This window comes from Canis lupus, chromosome 23 (genome assembly GCF_003254725.2).
Source record: "Canis lupus dingo isolate Sandy chromosome 23, ASM325472v2, whole genome shotgun sequence".
Classification (NCBI taxonomy): domain Eukaryota; kingdom Metazoa; phylum Chordata; class Mammalia; order Carnivora; family Canidae; genus Canis; species Canis lupus.
In genome coordinates this window covers 47,573,545-47,584,241 of record NC_064265.1, presented here as the reverse complement: position 1 = coordinate 47,584,241, position 10,697 = coordinate 47,573,545, and the positions used below count along the sequence as shown (strand labels likewise).

General features: G+C 52.4%; 2 protein-coding genes across 3 annotated transcripts; one reads left to right on the top strand and one right to left on the bottom strand.

Annotated features, from left to right (window-relative positions):
- Positions 1-1,034: 1,034 nt before the first annotated feature.
- RAP2B (RAP2B, member of RAS oncogene family) lies at positions 1,035-3,773 on the bottom strand. The gene has a single exon (XM_049100148.1). It carries the CDS (start codon positions 3,368-3,370, stop codon positions 2,819-2,821), a length of 552 nt encoding a protein of 183 aa, XP_048956105.1. The 5' UTR covers positions 3,371-3,773; the 3' UTR covers positions 1,035-2,818.
- Positions 3,774-5,006: 1,233 nt separating this feature from the next.
- Positions 5,007-8,615, top strand: LOC118352087 (ataxin-2-like). Of its 2 annotated transcripts, none has more exons than XM_049100146.1 (3): positions 5,007-5,220; positions 5,616-5,842; positions 7,976-8,615. In XM_049100146.1, exons 1-3 carry the CDS (start codon positions 5,023-5,025, stop codon positions 8,016-8,018), a joined length of 468 nt encoding a protein of 155 aa, XP_048956103.1. In that variant the 5' UTR covers positions 5,007-5,022; the 3' UTR covers positions 8,019-8,615. The 2 variants fall into 2 exon arrangements, with proteins under 2 accessions (XP_048956103.1, XP_048956102.1); XM_049100145.1 differs by having other exon boundaries at positions 6,509-8,615.
- Positions 8,616-10,697: the final 2,082 nt, after the last annotated feature.

Here is a 10,697-nt window from a genome sequence, read left to right as displayed (position 1 = left end):
CAAATGAGTGATTCTAACCTTATGTAAGATCAAGAATGAAAAGAAAAAAAAAAAAAGCCATAGGACCATCACAGGCAAATTCTCTCTTTCTCCACCACGCTGGAATATTGAGTGACAGGTCACATGGGCCAAGGACACATTTTTAAGGCAAGATGTTAATACAGCTTTAAAGACGCCTGTGGCCTGTAACTTCTTTTGGCTTCCCCCACAGATGACTTCACCTCCACTTCACACAGCTAAGGTGTATCGTGTGCTCTTGATATACAGTCATATAGTTTCTTTTATTCTACACAGAGGTTATATTAGTAAAGTGGCCCTTAAGTAAAATAAAATACAATACGAAGCTCACACTGCCTCCTACTGTTAGAAGGAAAATTTCATGAGGTCAAAATGGTCCACAAATTGCAGTTTAATGGGAGTAAGGGGTCTATCTTATTTTTTCCTTTCTCTTCTTTTTTTTTAATATAATGACCTATTTTCAAACCAAAACCTCAAGTATTAAGACAGGGTCTGCAACCCACACAAATGCACTGCAGAAAACCCTACTAGGAATGACTTCAGAATTGGAAATCATGTTCCTCAAACATGTTTTTGACTTTGTATGTGATGTAATTAAACAAAAACATTAATAAAAAAAAAAAAAGAGGAAGAAGAAAGAAAGACAGAAAGCAAGAAAGAAAAAGAAAAGTTAAAAGCACTACCCTGCCTGGTCAGGTGACTGGTGACTTCACCAAATCTAAGGCAGTATTAGGAGTTGGTTTCTCCCCTTCCCTACCCACAGTGAGGTAAACTGCTCCCTGTCAGCAGAACAGATTCAAAATCCTGCTTATCTTGTAGTCAAATGGTAATGGCCATACCCTCAGGGCTTCTTAGACCTTTAAGATTTTTTCCATATTTACGGGAGTTGGAAGTAATGTCACCCAACTTGTCACTGAGGTATTTCTGCTGGGAGCATCATGCACCTGCTGCCCCTATCCACCTCAGCCTCGATACTGTATTAAATCACTGAATATGAAACACAGAAACACAAACAATAGTTTTGGATTTGTTTCTTTAAAAATGACATCTGTATTAAAAGTCTTAAAATGGAGAGACAATGATTAAACGCGTGTCTGGAATTAAAAATTACAATTAGTGAGAATTCTCTTGGTACATCACAACAGGAAAATTTTGTTCTTTGCTTCTGGAGGAACACCCTAGAACAGATAACCCCAAAAAATTTTTAAAAATAATACAAAGGGGAGCTAAATACCTGAACATTTGAACAAAATGAAGCCAGATAAAAAAGAAAGAAAGAAGGGCAAAAAAAGAAAAAAAACAAAAAAACAAAACAAAACAAAATAAAAAAACAAAAAAACAAAACAAAAAAAAACAACCAAAACCATTGCAAGACATGGAAATTACATTTTAAGGGCTGGAAATAATAAAGAAATTCACCAAACAACAGGCCCTATTGTCCTGGCTCCTTCAGGAAGATTACAGAAAGGAAACTAGGAAGTGGTTTGGGGAATAGCAGATTCTGGGTTATGGTGGGAAGTTCACAGGTTGGCACCGGCTGGAACAGCTGAGTTTTGAAGGCACTCTGCAGACACAGGGGTGCTGGGGCCCTGAATCACATTTTTGAAGTCTTTGTACTGTATTTTAAAGAGCTAGTCATCAAAACCTGTCACTGCCAACCAAAAAGAAAAGCTAAACTTAAAAAAAAAAAAAAAAAAAACAAAAAGAAACCCAAAGAAACACACACACACACACACACACACACACAGTACACACAAAAATGTGCAGATCTGTAACATTTTTTTTTCACAGCTGATAAAAAAAAAAAAAAATACTACCGTTCTCCCCCAGACTCCCCTTTGATACAGTAGGTAAACAAAATAGATTTTTTTTTTTTCCACAAATATCAGCAGACACTTTCTGGCACCCCACACTGCATTGGCATCAGTGTTTACAGTCCCAGTTCAGATGTGCATACTTCAGATTGGATACACTGTAACAAGAATCCAACTTTGCATAGACATCCTTAGAATCACAATCAGTCACAGGGTTGCCCTTCCAAGCTGGCAGAAAAGGAACCCGATCTTTAATTTCCAGCTCCTCCTGGAAAAAAAAAAAAAAAAAAAAAAAGGAAAGAAAAAAAAATAAAAAAATAAAAAATAAAAAAAGCCAACACAAAAGTTTCTTCCCTTCCTCCTGTCCTGCTCCTTCATTTGGTTCTCCCGGACTTCCTTCCATGTGGAACTACAAAAAGGGGTGGTTGGAGGCAAAAGAAAAAAAATAAAAATAAAAAAAAAAAAAAAGGAAAAATTGCCCCCTCCCTTTCTACCTCCCCACCCCATTTATTTATTTATTTTTATTTATTTTCTTTTTCTTTTTTTTTTTTTTTTGCAGGCTGAAACTTTGGCCCGTGTCGAGCTGCCCACACAGCGCCCTAACGGCTCCTTACACGGGGAGTGGGGTGGAAAAATCCGCGTCTCCCGGGGTCCACGAGCAGCGTGCATGCAGCAGGAGCCGCACCGCCCCCGGGGCTGCACCGGGGCTGCACCGGGGCTGCACCGGGGCTCGGAGGGGGAGGTCAGCGGAGGTCGGCGGAGGTCGGTGGAGGTCGGCGGAGGTCAGCGGAGGTCGGCGGGGGTCGGGAGCCGGACGGTGCAGCCCAGCCGGGCCCCCGGCACCCCCGCCCCCGCCCCCGCCCCGGGGCCGAGGCACAGCGGCCCCCGAGGTCGGCGCGGGCGCAGCGCATCCCCCCCGCGGGCGCGGGCGCGGGGGCGGGCGCGGGGGCGGGCGCGGGGGCGCGGGGCTCCCGCGCGCGGGCGGCTCAGAGGATCACGCAGGCCGAGCAGCAGCCCTCGTCGCCGTTGGGCTGCGCCGCGTAGTTCATCTGCCGCACGATCTCCGCGAACAGCTCGTCCACCGAGGCTTTGTTTTTGGCCGACGTCTCCATGAAGGGGCAGCTCCACTCCTCGGCCAGGGCCTTGCCCTCGCCGTACGACACCTCGCGCTCGCCCTCCAGGTCCACCTTGTTGCCCACCAGGATCATGGGCACGCGCTCGTACCGCTTGACGCGGATGATCTGGTCCCGCATGGGCTTGATGTCCTGGAAGCTCTGCTGGTTGACCAGGCTGTAGACGAGGATGAAGCCCTGGCCGTTCTTGATGTACAGGTCCCGCATGGACGCGAACTGCTCGGTGCCCGCCGTGTCCAGGATCTCGAGCACCGACGGCGACGAGTCCACCTCGATCTCCTTGCGGTAGAAGTCCTCGATGGTGGGGTCGTACTTCTCGATGAAGGAGCCGGTCACGAACTGCACGGTGAGCGCCGACTTGCCCACGCCGCCCGAGCCCAGCACCACCACCTTGTACTCTCTCATGGCTCCGCCGGCGCCCTCGCCGCGCCCGCCGCGGCCCCGTCGGGGGTGCGCGCCGCGGGGCGCCTGGGCTCGTCGGCTGCACGACCTGCCCCCGGGCTCAGCCTGGCGGCGGCGGCGGCGGCGGCGGCGGCGCGGGAGGACAATGCCGGCGGCCCGGGCGGCGGGAGGCGGCGGCGGCGGCGGCGGCGGCGGGCTGCCGGGGGGGCTGCTGCTACGTGCGCGCCGGCCCGGGCCGCGCGTGGCATGGGGCCCCGCAGACCGTGCGCCCACCGCCGCGGCCCAGCGCGCTCTCCCCGCAGCCTCCGCGGGGCGACGGCTTCCTACTCGCCGCGCGCAGCCCGGCCCTCCCCGCCCCGGCGAGCATGCCCAGTGCGCCGACGGCCGCGCCCGCGCCAGCCGCCGCGCCGGGTTTTCCGGGGGGCCGGGCAAGGGGGCGGGGCCGCGCGCGGGGGGGGCGGGGCCGGGGCGGGGCCTCCCCAGGAGCGGCCTGCGAGAGGCTCGGGGTCGGCACGGGGGGCGGGGCCTCGCGCGGGGGCGGGGCTTGGGCCGCGCTGGGGGCGGGGCGAGGGCGGGGCCTCCCCGGGAGCGGCCTGCGAGGGGCTCGGGGCTGGGCGCGAGGGGCGGGGCCTCGCGCGGGGGGCGGGGCCGGGGCCTCCCGGGGAGCGGCCTGCGAGGAGCTCGGGGGCGGGGCCGCGCGGGGGGCGTGTCCGGGGGCGGGGCCTCCCGGGCCGTGCGAGGGGCCCAGGGCCGGGCGCGGGGTGAGCAGCGCGCGCGTGGGTGTGCACGGGGGCGGCTTGGTGCAGCGGGGCGGTGGCGCCGCGGCGTGGGCTGCGCGCTCGGCCGCTCCTGTTGTCCCGGGCGCCGGGAGACCCCGAGGGCGTGGGAGCGGCGCGCGGGGCACCTGTGCCCCCTCCCACGGCGCGGGCCCCGACACGTTCCCGGCCCCCCCCCCCGTCGTCCCGCACAAAGGGGCCCGCGGGGGCTCCGGCCGGCACAGGGGAGCCTCCCGGAAGCGCGGAGGCCGGGCCGACCCCCAGCCGCACGGCCGCGGCGCCGGCAGCGAGCCCGGGCATGCTCAGTGGGCGGAACAGGTTTTCGGGCTTAGAAATAGGAAGCTGGGGCCCGCGCAGCCACCGCGCGGCTCACATTACCTCTCCCGGCCTCGGGCCCCATTGGCCCCGCCGCGCCCGTCTCGCCGCCCCGGCCGGGGCCCCATTGGCTGCCGCCGAGGCTCCCGCACTTGCGGCCGCTTCATTGGCGGAAAAGTAGCCTCGGCTCGCGATTGGCGCCTGCGGAGCTCGAGCGGGGGGCGGAGGCGCAGCTGTTCTTTCCCCGCTGCTCCCCGCCCCCCCCCTCCCGCTTCCCCCGACCTAGTCGTTCTGGGAGCCCGGGGTGCAAAAAAAGAAGAGGAATTGAGGCGGAGAGCTCGGCGCTAAATATAGTGCCCCGCTGGCGCTGCGGGGCGAGCCTGGCTGCGCAGCGCCCGGAGGCCGCGGGCGCCCTGCTCCCCCCGCTGGGCCCGGGCTCCTGCGGAGTTTGCAAAGTGTGCGGCTGGGCAGGAAGTGGGGGGACGGGGGCGTGCAAGGGGGCCGCCCGGACTGCGTGCGCCGCCCGCTCCGGGTCCCGGGGCGGGGGCGGGGGCGGGGGCGGGGATGCCCAGGCTTGTCCTCCTGCAGACGTCTGGGTTTGGGGGCGGGCCGCCTGCACGTCGGGCTGGGCTCGCGGCCGCGGGAGGGGCGGGGGCGCTGCCTCGACCTGCCCCAGCCTCCCTGCCTCCTCGCCCGGGGCCCGGACCCGGGACCTGTCGGGGGGCCCGCGTGTGCACGAGCCCCGGAGCCGGGGGTGCGGGGGTGGGTAGGGGGGCACGAGCTGCGTCAACCCCCCCAGCTCCGAGTCTGCACTTTTTTTTTTTTTTTTTTTTGGTTTTGCAAGCCGAGGCTACTCGCGCTCGGCGTGCGCATCGGACGAGACGCGCCCGGCTGCGTGGCGAGCGCTGGGTTTGGGCCCCGGGTCCGGCCACGTTCGCGGGCTGACCTGCCCCGAGCCGCGGAGGCGCAGCCCCAAGTCCCCACCGGCCCCGGCGGGACGTGGGTGCAGCCGCCGCCTGGGGGGTGGGGAGGGGAGCGGGGTGCTGGGGGGTGCCGGGGGGTGCCCGCCCCGCCCTCACGGTGGAGCGCAGACAACGTGTTTTAACCTTGACTATCAGAGAGCCCGCCTCGAACTCTGTGCTTATGTAATCCTCCAGGAAAAAAAAAAAAAAGAAGAAAAAAGCAAAGAGCACCCCACCTGTCAGAGGCACACCCACCTCCTGCAGCCTAGGAGAAGCCCCGCAGCACTGACCAGCGCTGAATGTCTGCAGAAGGTCCCGCACGGCTCCTCCGCGCCGCCTCACAGGCCTTGTTACACCTGTTTTAAAGAGGAAGCAACTGAGGTCCTGGGATGTTGGGTGACTTGCCTGCGATTTCCCAGCGGGTGAGTGGCCGGGCTAGGACCCCGGCCTCCCTGTTGGGCTGCAGAAGCTGGCGTGTGCCTCTCGGGCCCTACTGCCTCCTCTCGGGGAAGTCCCCAGGTTGTACTCTTGCTTAGGGTCAGCCTTGGGGCCTGAGGTCAGACTGTCTCCACCCCAAGCGAGAGGGACCTCTGCCCACCGCCCCGGGGTTCTCCCCTGGTGATGCACCCTCCCGCAGGGTCAAGGAAGCTGAACCTGCTTCTAGGCCAGGCTCCAGGGAGTCAGAATTCTGGAATCCTCTGCCCAAATAGGACTTGCTTGGAATTTTGAACTCAGTCCTGTGTCCAGGGATGGCTGTTTGTTGGGCTGAGGTGTGCACTCCCAGGTGCTGTGGGCTCCCAGTGGGTGCAGGAAGGGTCCTCCATGGAGTCAGCTTTGCTTCCCTTCCCCTTTCCAGCCTCCTCCTTGGAAGAGTCCCGAATTCCTGATTCACACCATGCAGGTCCTTGTAAGGAGGTATTTGTCAGGGTGAGAGGACACATGGATCCTATTTTGTTAACAGTTTGCTATCTTGATTTATAACTTAAGTATTTAGAGTAATGCTATGTGGGCTCTTCTTTGTCTTCTTGCCCACAAATACTAGGAAGGGTCCTGAGTCTGACATAATAGAAAATACTTTGTCCTTACAGATCTGGTGTCTCGTCTCAAGAACTGGATATCAGTTATTATCTGAGACCTTGGGCGAGTCCCTTGAGCTCTCTTGACTCCAGTTTCCCCGTCTATAAAATGGTGATAATAAAATTTGCCCTATGTACCTAGCTACATGAGGAACCTTGGAGAGAATCTAGTGACCAAACCCCTCATTTTGCATCAGAGAGAAGGGAGCAAAATTAGAACCCTGGTGTCCTGGCTGCACTTTACATGGTGCCAGCCTGTCCTCAGGGAAAATAATTGACAGATAATGGATGGAAACATGCTTTTAAAGCTGCAGAGCCCCATGAATGCATGGCAGTTACTACTCTGACCCAGGTAGCCTCACAGCCTGGTCTAGAAGATTCCCTCCTCAGGACCTCAGGTCGTCACGTGGATCGGTATTACCGAATCTTGGTACCAGTATCAGAAAGATGCCACAGTGTGAACACTGTCTATTAGGGATTCTTCGGTAGTAGTGTTTATTACGTTCAGGTGCTCTCTCACAGACAGATTTGCCCTAGGACTTTGGGATTCAAAATGAAGTAAAGAAACTGATGACACATATATTTTTAGGATTGGTCACTTCCTCCCGTGAAATCTGTTAGGTGTCTTTACCTCACTTAGGGCATGAATCATTATCTGTCCTCTACTGTAATTATTGACACGTCTATGTCTTGTCACCCAGCACCTTGGGAATGCCTTGAGGGCAGAGGCCATATCTGGCTTATCTTTGGAGCCATCTCTGACCCTCATAACACCTAGTACAGTGCCTCCGCGGGAGGCCCTCCATAAATATTTATTGATGAAACTAGGAAGTACATTTTATTCCTTTTCCAAATTCCACTTGTAGTAGAAGATTATATTAATCCATGGTGAGACATACCACTTCCTGGATCCTTAGAAAAATGTATACCGACGTTACCGTCTCCCTGAGTCATCAAAATGACTTTTAAGATGAGCAGAGTCTATCCTTATTTGGGTGGAAGCACTAAATCGGTGCTGTCTTGGGGAAAGATACCAAGCCTCCAGTGGATAAAGCCTTTCTCCGAAGAAGACTGACTTTTGCACGTAACCTGAAAAGGTATTTCTAGGAAACAACCTAATGTAAAAGTTACCGGGTAAGGACTGCTTAAGCACTGACAATGTATGTTGCACAAACAAGGGTACCCTCCTCCCTTGGCTTTTGCTCCCACAGCGGGGACTGCTGAGCTTCTGGGACACTGAGATTGGGCCTTCGGGCAATGAGATGGTTTGTTGGAATCCAGGTCTTCTAAGTCCTCAAGAGCATAAGCCACCTACCTGCCTCCACGTTTACAGAAAGCAGAGGTTTATTTCATCACGATTGTAGCTTTAGCTGATGCCACTTCGTGTTTTCTTCGAGCATTTTTAAGGTTTCTTTTTCTTTTTTTTTTGGCTTTTTTTTTTTTTTTTTTTATGGCCCCACTTTGCTTTTCATTTGAAAGGAGAGCATCAGTAAAGATGGAGCGATTGAGATCTAAGCAATAGGATGTCCGCGGAATGGGAGTTTCTGGGGAGAGAACCAAGGAGGAGTCTGAGGACTCTAGTGGGAAGCCTGAAGATACATACTTTCTCTCCAACAGTCAAGAAAAAGCCAAGAGACCTGAAGTGGAGCTTGAGAGGGTGAGAAGTTGAGGAAGTTCAAGCTACAAGCAACCTTCTCTTCATAAATAAAAAATGGCAAGGCACCTGCTGTAGGAAGGGAGGTCAGGTGTGGGCTTGGGAACGAGTAGAAATGAAGCTTTTTAACAGTGACTGTGCAGTACGCAGTATGATGTTGCTAACCTGCTAAATTTGGTTTACGTGAATTTGTGAAGATGCCAATTCAACTTTCTTTTTTTCCTTTTCTTTTTCTTTTTTTTTTTTTAAGAAGGATCTTGATAATTCCTCTTAAGTCTGGTGGGTTTCTGTTAAAATCCCTGAGGGTTTTGTATCAGCACATACAAACAAATAATTATAAAAGTAAGTATGTCTCTCTCACATGTCAACCTTAGTGAAAATACACACACAAACCACTGATTTATGTGATTAAAAGTTTCATTACTAAGGGGAAATTAAATGAACTCAATAAAACTGTCTTACCTATACGGTCTCTTGAGTTTTTCTTTCTGTTGCATGCTAAATTAAAATAAGACCTTGAGTACCTAAGCTCAGAGAAGGAGTCACTTTGAGTACTAGGATATTTGTCTAGAAAATGTTGTACTTGTGCAGGATTTTCTGTCACAATAAGGAAAATAGTTATGTCATTTTCATTAGGTAAGTAGCATATGTTTATGGTAAGGAATTTGGGATGTTTAAAAAAAAAGAAAGAATAAAGTAAAACTAACCAATTACCACCCAACTCCCCCCCCCCCAAAATAAACCCTGACCTTTTTTTTATATACTTTTCTTGTCTTTATTATAGAATTATTTAAAAGGTAGAAAACTAGCTCTAGTGTTCTTGTGACTATTTGAGTCTATTTGAGCTCAAGGTAGGGTTCAGTTATTCTATAGCCAAGAAATTAAAAGTCAAATAAGACAAATATCCTAAGTACTCCTTTATCAAAGAATTTTCCTCTTGTATTTAATGGGTTTTCTTTCGATGGGACTATTTGTGTTTCATAGGCTAACATTGCCCGGGAAGTTCCTTTCTTGGCAAAGTCCCCGAGGACAACCTGGTTTGGGGGGTGTTTGGCCAGAAGGTGGGATGAAGCATGTCCAGGGTCATGACCTCCGGGCGTCAGAACACAGCAGCCTGTCTGCACAATTAGCGAGTGAATCGAGGGCTTCAGCTGCATTCTCCCAAATGGTTTTGTCCCTCTCCAGAAATGATCTTCCTCTTTGTGGCAAACGGTGCCCGTTGATGTGTCAGCGCCATTCAAAGCCTCGCTGTGACTTCTGCATCATTAACACATTTGTGCTTTCTCTGTCGCTTTGCACCCAGGCGTCCTCCCATCTCTTTTGCCCTCAGTTTTCCCCGGGGCTTATAGGAGATCTGCCCCCCTCACTCCTTCCGTGTGTCCGACTGTGTTTGGGAACTGAATTATTCTCAAGGCTGCAAATTCTTTACCAGGCAAAAGAAGAAGAAAAAAGATACTTTTGCTGACATGGTTTTAGGCTGAAATTTGCTCTCAACTGTTCTCGGTGTCTGATGTGAATAGAATACCAGGCATAAGCAACATTTAAAATTGTATATTCATTGTAATAATGGGAAAGGAAATTTCTGAAAATTACATGTCTGATAAATCTACTTTCTCATCGAACCTCATATGCAGTGAAATTTCCTATCTTGAATAACATGTTTTCTATAGGGTGACCCAGGAAGTTAATATTTGGTGGCTGGAAGAGAGAAATAACATTCACAGATACCACTGTATTTCCTCTGGCCAAGCTGAATAATTCTGTAAAAACAGAATAGTTTTGTTATCCTAGGAAAGCCCGTAGTTCTGAAAAGATCCTTCATTAAACGTAAATTAAAATGGTGGGAGGAGGTTGGGTTGGGCAAGTGACACGGTCTTTGACTCTCCAAGCATTATTTGTGCTCTGTAAGCGACAAGTAACCTCCAGGATGCTTTGGGACCATGCCATGTAATTTCCCAAATATTAAACAGCCTATTTTTATTCTGTTTGATTCAGATATACTTTTATTAGTGTATAAGGCTATAAGTGCAATTAGGCCAACTTTATATGACTTTTATGTTTCCAGAATTACAGCTGGAGCCTAAGGTGGTTTCATTCTACAATGTGGGCACGCCAAGGGAGGAAGGCCCAGGACAGTGACTTGACTGCACTCTTCTGTAAGGGACTTGAGAAGTAGGAGAAGAGGTGGTTGAGGCTCATAAATGTGATTCAAGGACAGTAGAAATCACCAAAGAGAAGTCTGTCAAATGTGGTGCCCACCTCTCAGGTTACCCTTTGGGATTGCCCCATGAGACTCCCTAGTGGAAAGCAAGTGCAGTAGCAGCAAAGTCTCTAGATCACTGAGACGGTAAGGCGCCAGCAGCATTTGGCCCACAACTCCGCAACATCTGATGCCGGGGCCTGCAGTTTTGGGCAGCTGCAGCCGCTACAGAGGGTTCCAGGGTGGACCTCTACAGCAGGGCCTATCTCTTCAGTGGGTAGCAGCAGAAAAAGAGTCACTTTGGGCATTGGTAGCTGCAGCCAAGACCTCGATACAATGAGCTGATC

What these genes read in the sequence shown, in the direction of transcription:
- LOC118352087 (XM_049100145.1), top strand. Translation starts at nt 5,023, where the DNA reads ATGCCCAGGCTTGTCCTCCTGCAGACGTCTGGGTTTGGGGGCGGGCCG. An exon ending in CCGGAGCCGGGGGTGCGGGG is followed by an intron (nt 5,221 to 5,615) that starts GTGGGTAGGGGG and finishes GTAATCCTCCAG; the next exon opens with GAAAAAAAAAAAAAAGAAGA. An exon ending in TGCCTGCGATTTCCCAGCGG is followed by an intron (nt 5,843 to 6,508) that starts GTGAGTGGCCGG and finishes TTGTCCTTACAG; the next exon opens with ATCTGGTGTCTCGTCTCAAG.
- RAP2B (XM_049100148.1), bottom strand. Translation starts at nt 3,370, where the DNA reads ATGAGAGAGTACAAGGTGGTGGTGCTGGGCTCGGGCGGCGTGGGCAAG.